The sequence below is a fragment of the Leuciscus leuciscus genome (genome assembly GCF_965113295.1).
Source record: "Leuciscus leuciscus genome assembly, chromosome: 2".
In the NCBI taxonomy this organism is placed as follows: domain Eukaryota; kingdom Metazoa; phylum Chordata; class Actinopteri; order Cypriniformes; family Leuciscidae; genus Leuciscus; species Leuciscus leuciscus.
In genome coordinates, this window is record NC_138726.1 from 33,518,338 (window position 1) to 33,537,894 (window position 19,557).

The 19,557-nt window shown below is 36.3% G+C and overlaps 2 protein-coding genes across 2 annotated transcripts; one reads left to right on the forward strand and one right to left on the reverse strand.

Moving 5' to 3' along the window:
• Positions 1–3,791: 3,791 nt before the first annotated feature.
• Positions 3,792–13,192, forward strand: nom1 (nucleolar protein with MIF4G domain 1). The gene is made up of 12 exons (XM_082150528.1): positions 3,792–4,915; positions 5,199–5,311; positions 5,395–5,532; positions 7,684–7,741; positions 9,264–9,590; positions 9,768–9,878; positions 10,182–10,346; positions 10,835–10,956; positions 11,417–11,549; positions 11,862–11,993; positions 12,128–12,237; positions 12,625–13,192. Exons 1-12 carry the CDS (start codon positions 3,965–3,967, stop codon positions 12,800–12,802), a joined length of 2,538 nt encoding a protein of 845 aa, XP_082006654.1. The 5' UTR covers positions 3,792–3,964; the 3' UTR covers positions 12,803–13,192.
• Positions 13,193–16,234: 3,042 nt separating this feature from the next.
• On the reverse strand, positions 16,235–18,793 carry mnx1 (motor neuron and pancreas homeobox 1; the record flags this gene model as incomplete). Its single annotated transcript, XM_082162683.1, has 3 exons — positions 18,249–18,793; positions 16,741–16,901; positions 16,235–16,516 (listed from the first exon to the last, which is right to left on the reverse strand). The coding sequence occupies exons 1-3, from the start codon at positions 18,745–18,747 to the stop codon at positions 16,235–16,237; spliced, it is 942 nt and encodes a 313-aa protein (XP_082018809.1). The 5' UTR covers positions 18,748–18,793.
• Positions 18,794–19,557: the final 764 nt, after the last annotated feature.

The following is a 19,557-nucleotide window of genomic DNA, read 5'->3' on the forward strand; positions in this document are numbered from 1 at the left end:
GAATCAGTATTTAAGCGAATATCGTTTATTATCTTTATGAGCGCTGTCTCTGTGCTGTGGTGCGGTCGGAAACCAGATTGAAAATTGTCAAAGTATCCATTCGAGCTTAAGAATTTGTTCAGCTGATTGAAGATAACTTTTTCAATGAGTTTGCCTATGAAAGGAAGATTTGAGATCGGTCTATTGCTTAATATGGTCTTATCCAGATTGCTCTTTTTCAGGAGGGGCTTGACAACTGCAGTTTTCAGGGAGTTTGGAAAACTCCCAGAGAGAAGTGAGGCATTTACCACTTCTAGAAGATCTGCTTCTAAACTGTTTGAAGTAACCATACTGATGAAGTAACCTACCAACTTTAAAAATGTCCACTTTTTTTTTTCGGTTTAAAATGATCAAACCAAGGGCGTAGGTTTGGCCTCAGCTTTGGTGGGGACATCCCCCTCCCCCTCCCCCTGGAATGAGTTTTCTATATGTAATTAAATAATGAACAAATGAATAAAATACACACGTATCATAGTATGCATTCAACACAACAAATCCATTATTATTATCTATTATTATTATTATTATCCATGATTACAGTATTCCATTAATACTAAAATTGTATCTACTATTCTATATCAAATTCTATTGATATATTCTATTCTTAAATATTAAATTCTTAGGCTACACTCACTCACAAATACATTACATAAATAGAATGTAGAAACGAAAAATGTCTCAGATCCACTGTTTATGCTGACTGCAAGATTCTAAGTTAAGGTCAGCTAATTAACATTCAGTGACTTGCTAACGTAGCATTCTATCATAATAGCGTGACTTCTATGAGTCTATCAGTGCTGCACAGCCTAATCAATACTCTTAACCTTAGTTGAAAGATTGCTGCTGCTAGGTTTAACTGTAACAACATGGTAACACATACTATCACCAATCAATACAATTTTCCACAGTAGAATCTGCATTTGAAAGCCTGGTCAGTCACTACTACTGCTAGTTTATTTGTGTGGCTAGTTATTTTGCCTACTTACACTCTGCTTTATGAAAAAGCTTCGTATGTCCCCTTTCTTCTTCTTGGGTGGCATAGCTGATCTATCTACAAAGTACAAAAAGTGGCAAAAAACGGAATATTAAAATGTTTTACTCTGGCCTTTGTATGTGGCAGAGAGACAGCCCTGGTAACTTACCGTCGGCGTCGTCGACGCGCGCGCGCACACACACACACACACACACACACACACCACCCGCTCGCTGCCAGTGCAAGCACAAAAGTAGTCCCGGCCCGCGCGGGTAGCCTGTCAGATACACCGCCGCCAATCAAATTACGGCGTTTCTTGTACTGTCGTTGTTTTGGCCGTTGGAATCGATCCAAATAGCAGCGCAAAGATCCAAATAGCAGTTCAAAGGAGCTTGCCAAATATTGGTGGGGACAAATTTGTCATCTCAAAATATTGATTGGGACTAGTACCTAGCGTCCCCCCCTAAACCTACGCCCATGGATCAAACAACACCATAGGGTTAACTAAACCCTAAGTGTAACCCTAACCCTAATGTAACTCAAATATATAATTACACTGTAACAAGGACACCTTAATTGTAAAATAATAATAATAATAATTTGTTTTCAAAATTAGTGTAATGTAAGCATCAAATATTAGTATAGCCTATCCTATGGAATTATCTTTGTGCCAATAATAATGAACGTAACTTCTCAAGAAACTAATGCAAATATAAATTGAAACTGAATAAAATATCTGTGAAACTAAAAAAAAATTTTTTTTAAACGCAGGCAATTTTTTTTACTTCGTTTTTAATACACTGCATGTTTTGCTAACTGTTTTCACATCTTTCTTTCGCTGATCTGGACTTCGCTGATCTACATTTTATTTCTGAAGTTTTCGTTTACGCTCCCTGAGTTTTCGATATGGCACATATCTCTCGTGGGGGCGGGGCTAGCAGCAGTGTGTTCTCATTGGCTACTGAGTTTTTTGATTGACAGCTTCTTGACCTGGAAGTGAAGTCAGTTTACAAGTGTGGATGTAAGCGTCTGTAAGCACAGCTTTCTATTTCATTTGAGTGATATTAAGTTATGAGTTTTGTTTTTAAAATTGTATCTGTATTTATCTGCTGCTACTACTATTGTTGACAGAAGCTTTTAGGAGCGCAAGAGATCTATTCAGTCTATTCAGGTGTAATTGTACATTAAAGTACTGTATATAATACTGAAAATATGTATAGTGTCCAATGTTTTCGGAGAATATTTGTTTATTCCTGATGATTCTTCTGCATTGTAACCAGGTAATCAGGGTTGGCAACCATGGCCATCACACTACTCATTGTTAGCATATGCATTTACACCATCACAATTAATGATCACTTAATTAAGAGGAATTTAAAAAATATGAAAATTACAATCGTGTCTTGCTGTCAGATGATACATACCTCTAAGGGCATTTCATTACATATTTCACACAAATAATGTTCTTGTTGCCATTTTTTTTTATCATGCTAATAATTTTATTTAGTTATTTCATTTAGTTAATATTATCTTCTAACATTTAAAATTGGAAATACATTTTTAACAATATATATATTGAATAATTGAATAATTTCAATTGTGACTTATAAAACCAGTTGAATTAATGTAATTGAAAATATGAATTAATTCAAATAAATGTACATTCTTTATTGTCACTACAGCATATACACAAGTATCAAAGTGAAAGTCTTGGATGCAATTATGTTATGACATGAAAAACCAGAATCCAGAAAACATAACCTGCATACAATACATGTAATTCACAGTATTCTCTATACATTACTATACAAAATGCACAAATACAGAATGCATATTTAAAATTCATATACATTTTAAATGATACAATGATCATTTGAATAGTTTCTGTTACAGTAGAAATAACAAAACAGTGACTGGATAGTCCACCCAAAAAAAAAAAAAGAAAATTCTCTCATCATTTACTCACCTTCATGCCATCCCAGATGTAGATGACTTTCTTTCTTTACACTTGCAGAGATGGATTACTTTCCTAAAAATATTAATTAGTGTTTATTTGTAAAATAAAAAAATAAAAAAAGTTAAATGCATTTGGGACAGCATCAGGGTGAGTAAAATATATGAGAATTTTTATTTTTGGGTGAAATATCCCCTTAACATTCATATGCTGTTGGTATGCTAATCCAAGATCAGCATAGACTAATAAGAATAAAGTGCAACCTCTTGTGTACTTGTGAACTGTGTTTGTTTTAATCTAGAGCTCCAAATAAATTAAAATATTTGCATAATATCAGGTGTCTGAAGATCAAGATCTCAGTCATTCAAAGGTGATGAGTCTGAACAAAGTAAGATTCTTGTCTGATATGGACAGTGGATCTCTACTACCATTCCATCCTCTGTGACAGCATCAGAATTTTGTTTATGGAAAAGTTTCTCCACTCCTTGGATAAGGAGAAAGGAAATGTATTATAATCTAACAATTCAAACTGCTTTGAACTCCCACATAACAAATTAAAGACTTAAAATATTGATTTCAAACAAATCATTTTTTTAAGGGATTTTACAGTACTAAATAAAAATACCTTATGCACCATTTATTATCTGTAATACTGTTGTGTAACCAGTAGATGGCTATATATTCCATATATATCAGGCTCTGTCTCTCACACACATACACAAACACACACTAAACGATTCATATGATTGAAGAATTTGGTTCTCAACAAGTACGCTCCAACTCTAGGTGGCGATAAAGCCACTCAAATGTGTTTTCTCTGCTGTAATATCGTGATCACTTAACGACGAGTCAACATCAATGGCTGCCTCCAGCTTCTGCATGTGTTATTTTTTCTAAACATATTTTATGCGATATTTAGCGAATTTCCGTGTGTAAACACGTAACTATCGACAATAAATAAAGAGTTTATGCACCGTCAGATATAGTTCGCTTTGAAAATGAAGGGAAAGGCGCAGCGCAAGAGTAAAGGAAAAGGTGGAAGGCAAATGCACAAGGAGAAACTTCAGAAATTCATGGATTCAGTTAATAACTTTGTGAAGAGCAAAGGCGGCTTCGATGAAAATGAAAACAAACAAAGAGCAACCTTCGTAAAGAGGAAAAGTAGAAAAGAGCTGCGCAAAGAGAAACGTAAGTTAAAGAAATCTAAGATGAAAAGTCACTACATGGGTCAATCCCTCCTGAAGCCTAGCGAGGAGGAGGAACCTGCGCAAAATGAAGAAAATGCACAGAAACCAGCTGCGAAGCCGATTGGAAATCTTAAAAATGCCGCTCAGAGACAGCAGGAGACAAATAAAGACAATATTAATATGAAAGATGGTGTAGAAGAGACAACAAAAAGGAAAGTCCATTTCCCCGAGAATCTGCCAAAGCAGAGAACGAAATCTAGTCTGCACGAGAGCAGAAAGCGGGCTCTGTTAGAGGCGAATATCGAAGAGGACAAGGAAATAAAGAAATTAGAAAAACGCCTTGGACTGAATAAAAGAAAGAACAAAAAGAGCCTGCCTCAGTCATTCGCCAACGATGGTCTCGATTATATTTTAGGAATTCTTGAGCCTGGAGCATCTGCGACAGGACTGTATGATGAGAGTGATGAAGAAATGGACGTTGACAAAGCGAAGGATAACTTTGATGAGTTAGAAGATGACAGCGACAGGCAAATGACAGATGATGAGAACAACGGTGAGGATGAAGATGACGCTGATGAAGAGGTAGGAGATGGAGAGGATGACACAATTATGGAAGAAGAGGAGGATGTAGAAGAAGACGCACAGATAGAAGATTATGTGGAAGGAGATGAAGAAGAGGAAGATCACACAGATGCATCAGAGGAAAATGATCATGGGGAGGAAGTTGAATCTGAACAATACACACCTGAAAGCCAAGAACTAGTATGTCATTGTAAATCTTTCATTATTATTGAAATAATAGTTAAGTCTTGTTTTCTATTAGTCAAATCACCTTTATTTATAGAGAAAATTCAGATTGTTTTAAAGCAGCTTCTCAGTAATAAACAGAATATGAACAGTGTTAATGTTGAAAAATGTATTAATTATAAAACTCAATTCAGCTATAGCGGCTCTAGTGTACTGGCCATTACTCTCCACTCAGTCTATTGCATGCTCACAAAAAGTATGTTTTGAAGCTGATATTTGTGGTTTCTTCTTTTTATAGAATTCTGCCACTGTGGGCAAATATGTTCCACCTCACCTACGAGAAACCATGGACAGCAAACGCAAAGCTGAGCTGGAGAAACTGAAGCGCCGTGTTAAAGGTCTGATTAATAGGTAAGGTGCCGTGGAAGGTACTATGACTACATAAAAGCTTCATTTTTGTTGATCAGTTTGATGATCCGCCTTTTGCTTGGCAGATTAAGTCAGCCCAACATGGCATCTATCAGCAGTCAGTTGGAAGAGCTGTACATGAGCACCAGCAGGAAGGACATGAACGATACACTCACGGACATTCTGCTGGCTGCCTGCGTCACACCTGCTCTCATGCCTGAAAGGTTACTTTATTATACTTCATTTTAGAACCCAGTCTTTGATCTTTTGTGTAGTGTTTAATTTAATTATGTTGTTAACTGATGTTCTTCTTCTGAGATTAAAAACCCTAGTGCTTTCCACCAGTTACATCCACCAGGGTCAGGGGTCGGATGTTCATTCTGTTCTGATTTAAAGCTGGAGTCTGCTACATGACTTTCTCCCTGATGTTTTGGCCCAATTTGCAGTCTAAACACATCAATGCTAGTTGTTAAAAGTCAGAGCCAATCTGCAGGTTTTAAACAGTCCAAGTTGACAGATTTTGCAGATAGATGCGTAGTGTATATGATGTGCACAGACTCAGATTTCTGTGGCTTCATACTGTGATTCCATCCAGTTGGAGGATATCAAACATGTTTGATATTTTGAGCCTATTTTAGAACACATTGTTTTCATTGGTCATGCATCTCCTAGAGTTCGTTGTGTTCTGAACAACTTGAAAGTCTGTTAGTATGTGATCCTCAGTCGTTTAATGTATGTTGTCTTGTTTTTCTCTATAACCATTTACTAAGTCGGCAAGTGTATGATGCCTGTATGATTTTAAAAGTTGTGTAGTGTATTCCAGCATTTACTGTGCTATATCTTTTCTAACTGATTAAAATAATCTATGTCCTAGCAACCACTCGGATATTTCACCGCTGGAAAGATGAATGTGTATTTGAATTGGGTCATTTATGTAGTAGAAATAAGAAATTATTTTAGAAGTTGGTGCCTTCTAGACTGAGAAAAGCCAGAAAATGTATTTTTGGCTCATGTGGATGAAAGACAACAACTCCCAGAATTTTTTCCAGACACACAATACAGAAATCTCTCATCTCAGGGGGACATGAGGGAGGGAAGCACGGTCATTCAAAAATACTACCAGGTTTCTACTGATACAAAGCTTAATGCTAATCGGTGAAGTATCCCTTTAATTACTCACCCTCATGTCGTTCCATAAACGCAAGATCTTCAGATCACAAATAAAGTTTAAACATTTTTTTTTAATGAAATATAAAACCTTTCTGACCCTCCCCCATAAACAGCTATGCAACTGATACTTTAATGCTTCAAAAAGTTAATTAAGAGATTGTAAAACTAATCCATATGAATCGAGCTGTTAAGTCCAAATTTTCTGAACAGACTCGGATCCCTTTATATGATGAACAGATTGAATTTAGGTTTTTATTCACATATAAACATTCATCTACTCTCACATCAGTTGTGGTAAACATGTTCGCTTGACGTGCGAAAACCAGTGAGGTTCATTCTCGTGTTTCGCAGCACGTTTGAGCTTCAGCAAGAACCAATGAGGTTTGTTCTCACGCATCAAGCAGGTTCGGTTGAGCTTCTGTTTATGTTCGCTGTTCAATGTTTATACGTGAATAAAAGCCTAAATTCAATATGTTAACCATATGAAGTGATCGAGTCTCTTCAGAAGAATTTGACTTAACAGCTCAATTAATAAGAAGTTTTACGATCTCTTTATGAACTTTCTGAAGGGTCAAAAGTGGTAGTTTCGTAGCTGTCAATGGAGGGACAGCTATTTCTCTCATATTTCATCAAAAAGATCTTCATTTGTGTTCAGAAGGCGAACGAAATTTTGGAACAACATGAGGGTGAGTAATTAAAGGGATAGTTCACCCAAAAATTAAAATTACCCCATGATTTACTCAGCCTCAAGCCATCCTAGGTGTATATGACATTCTTCTTTCAGACAATACAATCGGAGTTATATAAAAAATGTCCTGGGCCTGGCTCTTCCAAGCTTTATAATGGCAGTGAATGGCTGTTTCTGTTTTGAAGTCCATCAAAGTGCATCCATCCATGATAAAAGTGCTACACGTGGCTCTGGGGGGTTAATAAAGGCCTTCTGAAGTGAAACGATGAATTTGTGTAAGAAAAATATCCATATTTAAAACTTTACTGACTAAAATAACTAGCTTCTGGCTTGAGGGTGAGTAAATCATAGGCTAATTTTCATTTTTGGGTGAACTATCCTTTGAATGAAAGAATTTAAATTTTTGTGTGAACTAACCCCTTAAATATGACCTTAAAGCGTATCAGTGGCTCTGCTACAAACATGCTAATAAATACCTGTAAATTATTATCATTAACACCAACACTCTCTCTTCCAGGCTTTTAATGGAGCACATCCTACTTGTCAGCATCCTCCACCATAGTGTTGGCCTGGAGGTATCTAATATTTATTTTACTACATCTCACAGATTCATACCCTTGTCATCATGGCAATATAGTCCACACTTGCTGCCAGGAGCAGACTTAGTGATTTGGGGGCCCTAAGCAATTCCAGATATGGGGCGCTAACACACCAATTATGTGCCCTGTTAATTTGTAGCCCCTTTTTTTTTTCTGCCTCTCTCTCCACAGCCGGAACCCCCTTTTTTCAAGCGTTTACACCAAGCTTAAGTGAGATGGGAACAACTAAGCCTGACTAATGCGCACAGATAATAAAGCAACTAATAATAAATGGAACACATTTATAAATAAACTGTTAATCTTAAAGGGCTTATCTTAAATTATGGCTATGCTAGTTACATTACATAAAAGGGATAGTTCACCAAAAAATGACAATTCTGTCATAATTTACTCAAGTTGATCCAAACTTGTATGAATTTATTTCTTCTGCTGAAGACAAAAGATGTTTTGAAGAACGTCGGTAACCAAACAGTTGACAGGCCCCATTGATTTCCATAGTTCTTTTTTTTTTTTTCAGACTATGGAAGTCAATGGGGCCTGTCAACTGTTTGGTTACCGACGTTCTTCAAAATATCTTCTTTTGTGTTCAGCAGAAGAAAGAGAAACATACAAGTTTGGAGCAACTTGAGTGAGTAAATGATGACAGAATTTTCATTTTTGTGTGAACTATCCCTTTAATGTAATGTAATTAGCATAGCCATAATGTATAAGAACATTACAGATTCATTAAATAATCAACAATCATACAAATCTTACATGGATAGACTACACTAGAATAGAAACGGCATATATATCCCAACTAATTCTAAACAAATTTTTCACTGAATAGTAAAAAACTACTCTTTTTATTCTCTTTCTCTGGATTATGGTGTCTTCACTGGTGATTGAAATCTCTTTTTTTTACTCCAAACATTTTATAATACACCTCATTGAATAGTAATGAATAAATTGCTATAGTAATGAACAAATGCGGCTGACTGACAGATAAACCGCGCCCTCTTACAGTGTTGTTCATCTTGTGGTTATTTCAGCAAACAGTTTACTTCGTACATTCAGTTTAACAGATTTAAGTTAAAGTGTGTAAATTTTGTAGTTCAACTGAACGGTGCACATGCATTTTAGACATGTTCTTGCTCCCCACATGTCTTTCTACCGTATTTAATTCAACTACTTTAGAAATGTGTCAAAATGACAATTTTAAATTAGTCAGAGCTATAGAACTGTATCTTAATATTTTCATAAGCAAAGCTTGCGCTTGATGTAGCTCTAAACTTTCTTCTCGCACATGTGCCGCACTAATGATGGGGGGGGGGGGGTGTAATTCGTGCATTCGAGCAGATGTAGTAATAATGTTGAATGTTTTTTTGTTTTACGGGGCCTCCTGATTCCTTTAAACACTAAGCGGCTGCTGTTTTCGGTGGCATACTCTAGAATTTCTGTCATAGTTTGTAGATTTGCTTGACACCTGCTAATTTCTCACTTTCTTGTTTTCTTTGAGGTTGGAGCTAATTTTCTGGAGACTGTAGTCCGTCAGTTTGATAAAACTTACAGTCAACTCGATGCTACAGACAAAGAATGTGACAACTTGTTGTCCATAATTGCCCACATATACAACTTCCATGTGGTTCATGCTCTCCTAGTGTTTGACATTCTGAAGAAGCTGGTGACACGTTTCAGCTCAAAGGATATAGAACTAGTTCTGCTGCTGCTGAAGAACGTTGGGTTTGCTCTGAGAAAGGATGATCCTCTAGCTCTTAAGGAGCTGATCTCTGAGGCTCAGCGGAAAGCCAATGCTGAAGGAGAGCGTTTTCAGGACCAAACAAGGGTAAGACTAATTTATCCTGTGAAGAAGCTGTCTTCTGGTGCTTAGAAATGATCATATTATATTTACATTTAATCATTAAACTCTTTTATCCAAAGCAACTTCCAAATGAAGACAATTGTTCTATAGTCGGCCTCAAGTTCTACAAACAGACGTTTGTTATGTTGGTTTGCTTGTCAGATTCGGTTTATGTTGGAGACTATGCTGGCACTGAAGAACAATGACATGAGGAAGATTCCAGGTTATGACCCTGAACCTCTGGAGAAATTAAGGAAACTGCAGAGGACTTTGGTGAGAAAATGACTGATGTTACTTACATTGGTAGATTTATAACGTGGACTTGCGATGCAAAAGTGCTTAAGAGCGGATAACTAGTTAATGTTCACATTATTATCAGCCCTAAATTCATTGGAGACTTAATAGTAAAATAAATGTTTGGTGTTATTGGTACCAAATTAACTTCTCGCTGTGGCCACTAGGGGTCAGACTAACTCCATACTTTGGCGTGGTCACACATTGATCCGAGTTTTGTATTTTCAGAGAAATGTTGAATTGTTGCCCGTTAGTCATGCACTAACACAACCCTCTTAATAGATTCACAGCAGTGGCAGTGATATGAAGTTGAGAGTCTCACTAGACAATCTTCTGGAAGCTGAACGCGTTGGTCGCTGGTGGATTGTGGGATCTTCCTGGAGTGGAGCACCCATGATTGATGACCATGAGAACAAGACAACCACCACATCCACCAAAGGGGAACAAGTACGTTTTTTTCTTCTTTTTTTGCTTATTTAGAAATGTTTGAAATGTATAAGAATATAGGGTAACACTTTACAATAAAGTGTCATTTGTTAATATTAGTAATGCATTAACTAACAATGAGCAATACATTTTTAAAACATTTGTTAAAGTTGGTTAAAAATAATTACATGTTGGTTCTGAGTGCATTAACTAATGTTAACAGATACATTTTTTTTTTTAAATATGTAGTAGTAAATGTTGAGATTAACATGAACAAAGAATAATAAATTCTGTAGACGTATTGTTTATTCTTAGTTCATGTTAATGCGTGTAGCTAAGTTATGTTAACAAATAAAAACTTATTGTAAAAAAACAAAAAAGTGTTACCAAATATAGTTATTTCTGTTTATATAATCTGTCACTTTTGTGTATAAATTGGCTTTATGAGAGTCAAATTCTGAAATGTCATCTGAAATGGATTATTCATGAATTTATTTATGAATTTGCAGTACAGCACAAAGATTTTGGAGCTTGCACACAAACAAAGAATGAACACTGACATCAGGAGGAACATTTTCTGTGTGCTTATGTCCAGTGAAGACTATTTGGATGCCTTTGAGAAACTTTTAAGGTTTGTCTGCATAGTTTCTGTTTCTCCACATAGATTTTCAGTGACATAGGCCATGTTGACACATTTAAGTGTTGTTTTGTCATGTAATGCCAGAATCTATAATAATGCACTTTTTATTTAGTTGCAGACCTACTTATGTAAAATAATTGTATAAAATGATTTGAAAAGTGTATTTACAGATTAACAGATCTGCTTTATTAGCAAGATAACGTTTATTTTATGTTAGGTTAAAAAGAGAACAAGAAGAATGTTAGATCTTCTGAAATTATATCCTTGGTGTGTGATGATGCGACACACTTAAACGTTTTAGTTAATGTTATCACACAAATCTTTATTTAAATTACTTGCTAAGAGACCCGCCTGTTTTCTTGTGTATTTCAAACATGATGTATTATATTTGTAATATATTTCATAAACCATAAATTACCCAATTCATACAGTGGATTATTTTCTTTCTCAGGTTAGGATTGAAAAACCAGCAAGAGCGGGAAATTGTTCATGTTCTTACGGACTGCTGCTTGCAGGAGAAAATGTTCAATAAATTCTATGCGGTTCTGGCAGAGAAACTTTGCTTGCATGACCGTCGGTTCAAGGTAGAGTGGAGCTGCAGTGATTCGTACAGTATGTCTCAGTCTGTTAGGAGTGTGCTTTTTTCACTAGGTGTTAGCTAAAATTGATATTGATATTATAAATGAATATTACTCTTATCATGTGCAATATGATATAAGATCAGCTATAAGTTTTTAATATACAAATCTGTTCTATTAATAATATGAGTCAGTCTGTTTACACCCATTTCTGCTGCATGTAATGCCTAGTAGCTTGTGGCTGTTTACTATAGATCAATTACACATAACATCCATTTTGTAAATGTAAACCCTCTGTGCTTTTCTTCTGTTCTCTAGATGACCTTTCAGTTTAGTCTGTGGGATAAGTTCAAAGAACTGGCAAACCTTTCCAGTAGGCCTTTCAGTAACCTGGTTCAGATGGTCACTCATCTTTTACACAGGAGGAGTCTCTCTCTTTCTATTCTCAAGGTAATATTTGGTAAAGTTCATTTGACAGCACTATGTAGTATATATGTTTAATGTCCTTCATCCTCTTTATGAATCATTTACATATTAGTTAAAGGATGGCTTAATTTTCTGATGGTCTTTTGTGTTTTAATAAGGCTATTGAGTTTGGGGAGCTAGATAAGCCCAAAGTCAAATTCCTGAAGCAGATTCTCTTGAAACTCCTTAAAGAAACTGAGCCAGAAGATCTTGTGAATATATTTGGCAGGTGAGTGTTATTTGTCTACAAAAAATGTATATTAGTAATGTAGATAAATGTTCATAATGTTCAATGGTTTGCAAGCTTCTAATTTTTTAAAGGCATAAATCTATATTTTGTAATCAAAGGCAAAAGTGTGACATCGCTAATTACACATTAGTCTTGTTTCAGAGGCATTGTTAATAATGGCAGTATAAATGAACTTCAAAAGAGAAATGAACTTAATTAGCTATAATAATTCTTACATTAATGCTTAAATATTTATTGCAAGTTTTAAACATTTTTTAATTTCAGTAAAATGAGTAAAAAGACCAGATGTGCAGGACAGCCTGAGTTCATCTAAAATGGCTTGTGTGTGGCCTAGTGTGTCAATATCTGTCTACCATTGTGTCCCAGGATTTCTGGAATTCCCGAGCTAGGAATGCTTCGGGAAGGCTTGAAGCTTTTCATCAGTCACTTTCTGCTCCGGACCATTCAGACACAAGAACCATCTGAGCAAGCCAAGGCACTCATGGACAGAGCCGAGGTCGCCACCAAAGCTATGGAGGCTCGAGACGCCCAAATCAAGCTATAGAGCACACAGATGTGTGCATAATGCATCAGACTTAAAAAAGTGACAATTTCTACACGAGGCAATATGCAAACATGAATGCAGACTTTAAGACACATGCAGATCACTGACATGCATTGCATTTTCTATTAATGGCATTCTGTAGAAAAAATACAAAAATAAAAAAGTAAAATATATAAATGTGAAATTTTTTGTTTTAAAAAGTTACATATAAGAAAACATCATTGGCCAGCTTTTTTATTCTGTTATCACTATTTTTTTTATTTATTATTATTATTATTACATGCATGACTGCACATTGACCAGAACAGATCTCAAGTTTGGAATTTATTTTGTATTGACTTGCATACCTGAGTAAGAGAAAGATGAATATAACATTTGTGTGACGCATAATTATGTTTGGTTTTATTACGTCTCTTTTAATAGTAAGTCAGGATGTCTGTAATGTTTATTTAATTGAAAGGCGAAAGTGATATTTTATTTGAAAACTATAAGAGCAGAAAATGTAAATATAAAAAAAGGAAAGTAAAAATACCAAGTTTGTAACAGATATTTGAGTGTGTTAAATCACAATGGCCTGTTTAATATTTATTTGTTTTTTTTTATACCAGAGTCTCAAGCAAAAAAAGAGTAACTTTCATTCCTTTAATGTGAAAAAACATTCAATGTACAATAACTGTTGTGTTAACAAATTCAGCCTGTGACTCTTGAGTTGAATAGCTTATCCCATGAAAACAAAACTGTATTAACTTAATTTGGAAAAGAGCACAAACATGCATTGTTTGCCTAATTTGAAATATGGATTCATTGCAGTTGTTTGGAACAACTACACATGCAGCAGTGCTCTGGACGTGACCAACTGGCGTAACATAGCAGAGGGTTACCGTTAGATTTGATGCCCATGGTTAATTCATTAGCAACATTGGCATTACTGACATCAATCCACAGCATGGAGTGATCCGAGGATGAGCAGTCATCATCTGGGGTCAGGCAGAGGAAACATCACCCTTGCAGCTCTACAACAAGAGCTAAGTGTTCAATTATATTTGATTAATTAAACCTTATCGCATACCCCGGTGTGAGATCAAACAGACTGTCACGTTAGAACCTGTAATGATGACACATCAGTCTGGCTGTTTTTTCTCTCGCAGTTTTAGAGCTGGAAACGGGAGGGTTACCTACAGATGGCCTGCTTTTCCACCCTTTGACAAAGACAACATTGTCACCATATGTGAGAAGCGTATAATGTGGGTCCAGCCCACTAAGACACACACAGGTGACTGTAAATAGTGTGTGCTATTGTCTGTCTGTGTGAGACCATAGGAAGGTTGATACTGACCTTAGTTTGAACTGGTAATAGGAAGCAAAGTTGCCTTTGAACTGATAACAGCAGTTAGAATACTGTTAGTGAGGATGTTACATGTTCCTGTGCAAAGGACCATGAGAGATTCATACATGTGCATAGACCTGAGCCGAGTGTTAAATAAAACCATGTGCACTGGCCCCTACTGACAAATGACATAGCGCATCATTTTAACAATGTATATTATTTGGTTTATTATGCACTCATGTTTTGTCTCACCTTTAACTGTCTCATCCAGGCCTTCACGTAGGCCTATATGTCCCACCCTACTCACTTGTGGTTTTCTTTCCCAATGGTTAGAGGGTGATAGTGGCACTGATAAGGTTCTGAGTTCTTTGTACTTATGCAGCTGGGTAAACGTACAAGTAGGGTAAATTAGGCGTTAGTTAAATCAGTAACTAATGTTTCAAATTGACTGCTACCTGTTCAGGGCCAAATTATTTCTGTATAAATCATTGCTAATTGTTGCCCATTAGAGTATATTTGGATAACATTATACATTTATGTATGTATGGTCTTAGTTATCATAAACATCATAATATTTTATATCTGCATTAAACTGAACCACATTTCAACATTCTTTAGTTACTTCCCCCCTCTGAATTTCCTGTTTTGTTGCCTCTTGCTTGACTACCCTAAGCCTTTTAGGACCCAAGGATAATGCCAAGTTTAATAGATTAGCCAGATTTTAGTTTCTGATATGCATTGCAGTCACATCATAGGGCAGGTAAATGCTATTTTTGAGTAATGAAAGGGGGGTATGTCACAGAGAATTGATTCACCAGAATACACTGCATATTATTCCACTGAGAAGGTGTCTGAAAGTGGCTTAGTAAATGAAAACAAGAAGCATTTCAGATCACATTCAGTGTCCGAGTATAGTTCTCGTGGCCCTGGACTGATAGGAGTGGATAGTGATTATATTTAAATGTCCTCTAATTGATTCGAAGAAGCTCCTTGGCAAAGACCAGATGGATCTCTGGGTTTATTACCCAATAAAGCATGTCGTTATTAATAAAGGAGGGAATGCACTTATGCGAAATAGACCTCAATTAGATCGCCGAAAAGACCATTAAAATAGTCGTGCTGTAGAGTAATCCAGCATACTCTCTTTCTTTATCATTTTCATTTCATGTCCTTCCTAAGTACTATCGCTCTGTCTTTAGCTAATAGCTACTATAGGCTAATTTTCAACATTACTCTGTGAACATGACAGAAACAGACTTCCGGATAGATATAACATGAAGTGTCTAAAATCAGCGGAAAGGTCAGTCTAATTTCACTTCACTTAAAGTCTAACATAAATATAAAAGACACCTAGAATAGTCCCTGTGATGTGCTCTGATGATGGATGGGCTTTGTCTCAAAGGTTCATTATTGGGTGGCCATTGCTGCAGTGGTGAGAAATGTTTGGCCATATTCGAGTATGCTTACTCGCACATTTGCACGGATATGAGAGCTCTATAAACAGCGATTCCCATGACCCGACCATGCCACTGACAAGAGACAGAGACCGCTTCACATCCAGCCTTGTTGAGGAGGGTTTTCCTTCACGCTTGTAATGGAATATAGAGTTCAACATTGTTACAAATAAAAAAGGCCCCCCAAAATTACAAAACAAAAAATAATTTTATTCACAAAGTGTAACTGATAAGCCTAAACAATAATTTACATGCATTTTAAAAGCAATTTCGTTATAAATACATTGTATAAAAATAAACATCACATATGGTTCTGGCTGTAGATTATTATTTTTATCCCACTCGAGTTCAGAAAATAATAATAAGTGGTTATCGAATAGGATCATCTTATTTTAATGATGCTAATTATTACCGATAGTGATAGGCCTACTCACTATTATGCTTGATGAGATGCGATTTTACCACATGCTCTGCAACCATACATCAGGCTATAGCCTACCTTCAGGAAAGTATCCAGTCAATGTTTGTAAGTGGGATGCCTATACAAACAGCTCATGTGGACGCGTCCACCTCAGCATTTCCATAATGACTGCAAGATGATAACATGCATTTCACATATAGCTTTTATGGGTGTTTTTTGTAAAATAAGTCTCATGGTTGTGGACTTGTATCACTGGCATTGGTTCGTTCATCCTCGGAGGAACAATCAGATGAATTTAGCATGTAATTTTCTCCTCCTTCGTCGTCACTGTCTCTAAAGTCCCGTATTCTGTTACTTTTCACTGAATCTACCTTCTGGAAGTCCTTCTCTAATCCGTCCATTTTGTCCTGGTTTCCTTTGCCTTTCTGCTTCTCGGTCTCCTGAGCGGCTTGTTCTTTAGCCTTTTTACTGCGCTTCCATTTCATACGCCTGTTCTGAAACCAGATTTTCACCTGGAAATAAAAACATGACATTTCTCATTCGTAAACACTTCAGTAGCTAATCGAATTTGGCATTTTTCTACGTTATTGTTAATCAGCCATATTTAAATTAAACAGATTTATATAATTATTTATTAAAAACATTTAATATTATATTAGCCTATACAAGACTTTTTTTTTTTTCATTACAGAAGTGTTTTTCCAGGCGAAGCGTTAAAAAAAATCGGAAGATTTACCTGCGTCTCTGTTAGCATTAAAGATGTAGCCACTTCAAAGCGTTTTGGTCTCGATAGATATTTATTGAGCTTAAACTGATGCTCAAGTTCAAGGAGCTGCTGGCTTGTGAACGCGGTTCTTGGTCTTCTGCACTTCCCGAGTAAGTTTGACTGCGCCTGGCCTAGAATGACAAAATTTATAATTCATCATATTTAGCTTAAATTTCATCATATGTTTCGTAAAACAGAATAAATAAATACATTTTAAAGTTTATAGGCTAGGCTACTATGTTGCCACATATTGTTTTAAAAACAGAACTATTCCAATTAGAACCAACACAGATTTAGCTACATGTTTATACAACATAATAACATTCTGCAAATATAAATATAAATAAATAAAATAAAGTTCTGCAAATATTTTTTGTAGCCTGCCCTGCTCTAGGTTTAAAAAAAATAAATGATAAATATATAGGCTATATATATATATATATATATATATATATATATATATATATATATATATATATATATAGGCCTATATATTAAGAAAACCACCTACAAACTGATGCTGTAAAGAACCCAGATATACACTGGTCTACAAAACTATAATGCAATACCAAGACATCAACATACATTTTCGTAATCTCCAAAGAAAACCAGAAAAAAACTTTTGAGTGTTAGGCTATTTGATGAAAATGCTACTGCACTGAACCGTTAAATAATTTATTTTTGAGAGTGGTACGGGCAGGACTGATTTTCATATATATATATATATATTTATATTGAAGCAGCAGTGGATTCCAATCCACCCCCTTCAGTAGGGGTTAACAATATAAATATATATAGGCCTAACACACAATGCAATTTATACAATGGTAGGCTACGGCAAGAAATGTTAAAAGCTCTCATTCTTAAAAGCCCCCAGAGCAATTCCCAATCACACATAGCCTCTATGTGCCACGGCATTGTCAGTACATCTGGTAACATTTCCACCCTGTCTGATTTGTTTGGGAGAGGTTTGAGAAAATCTGCAGACGAGCAGCGGAACAGAGAGACAGTGTCTGCAGTGTACACAGTTGGCAGGCTGTGGTTTTCACACTCGTCCGCCACTTTCCCTCTGTCCATTATCTGTCCATTTTAGCCCCTCTTTGAAAGAGAGTGCTCGTTCAGTCTCAGTCAAAGAACAGCTTTACTGACCCTGCACGCGCTTGTTAGACCAGGCTGCTGTTATCCGTTGCTCTGTGCTATCTTAAATGATTAGCCTATTCCTATTTATTACAGCATAGCCTACATATGAAAATAAACAGGCAATTCTGTAAACTCAAAATAGGCAACCACGTGAGGCTAATTAAGGAATTACAGAAAAAAATCATAGGCCTAAAGCACAACATTCAAACTATTTTGAATATGCTAAAATACAATTTTAAAATAATAATAATAATAATAATGGGCTAATAATAATAATTAAAGCCTATAGCCTACCTAAGGTTATATATTTATCCACATGCATTTCAAATTGAACTCACCACTGAAATCTGCCATTTTGGGCAGCATCATTCCCGCAGTTGAGACCCTCAGCCAGTGATCGAGCTGAAAGGAGCTGGCGGTGAGTTTGAGGGGGTCATTGGGATGATGATGATGGTGCGACCCATGCGGATAAGAGTACGACAGCGCCGGGTGCTGACCGAGCGCTGCTGCTGAATATGTGTACATTGGATGACCGTAGAGAGCTTGAGGAGGAATCCCGGCGCTGCTCTGAGGGTGTAGTCCGACCATGCCCGAATGTGGAGAGTTTAAGAAACCCGGCTTAGGAATCAAGCCGCAAGATGATATCCTGGGGGGCGAAGGAGTCTCGTTCCGAAGTGCTTCGGAGTTCGTGTTCAAATCTGACGCCTGGACACTTTCGGAGGAGGATGATATGGAAGATGTGGGCAGGGAGGTGACCAGCGCCAGCGGCGAGGTCTGCACTTTTGGTGGATCGACAGCTAGAAGCGCGTCGATTCGAAAGTTTTTAGATTTCTCCATCTGGCCCACCTCACAAACAGATTCACGCGTCGTTCGCAACTTTACAAGGCTGTCACAAGTGTCACCGTTCCTCTCCTTAAAGTTATGATCTTGGCCAAGGTGTGCAAGCCAGAAGTGCACTTGTCAACTGCTGCCCGAAAGGGTGTGGATTGGTCATTCACGTCATCCTTGTGGATTTCCGATTGGACAATGATTTCACCTTGTTCACGCTGCGCTTAGTAGAAATTCAATAGTCCTCAAAAAGATAAGAATTTTCTCGTATCGTCGTGGAAGTTAAGGGTGTGTGAAAAAAACAAAAAACAAAACTGTGTTGACACACAATATCTTGTACACACATTATAGCCTACATTTTATATCCATAATTGTTTTAAGAAAGCATTAAAACGCAATGATTAACATGCTATCAAATTACAGATACAGAACAGAAACATTTTCATTGTATCCCTTAAAAATAGTTTAATACAGTGTAGCTTATTATCACGATATAGCCTGATTTTTTTTTCGATGGGAAAAGCTTAAGTAGGCTATAAACGAAGATGTGAAGAGTTCAGATGCAAAAGCCTCTAAGTGCCATCTGAAATTTTCTTCTAGAATGATCATTTTTATAAAGCTTGTATATTTAAGTTAAGTAATTTCACTTAAATGACAATTAATAGGTAATTTGCATTGCCATTTAAGTGAAATTATTGAACTTAAATATACGAGCTTGATAAAAATGATCATTCTAGAAGAAAATTTCAGATGGCACTTAGAGGCTTTTGCATCTGAACTCTTCATGTCTAAATAAATGGCTAAAACTGGTAGTAGTAG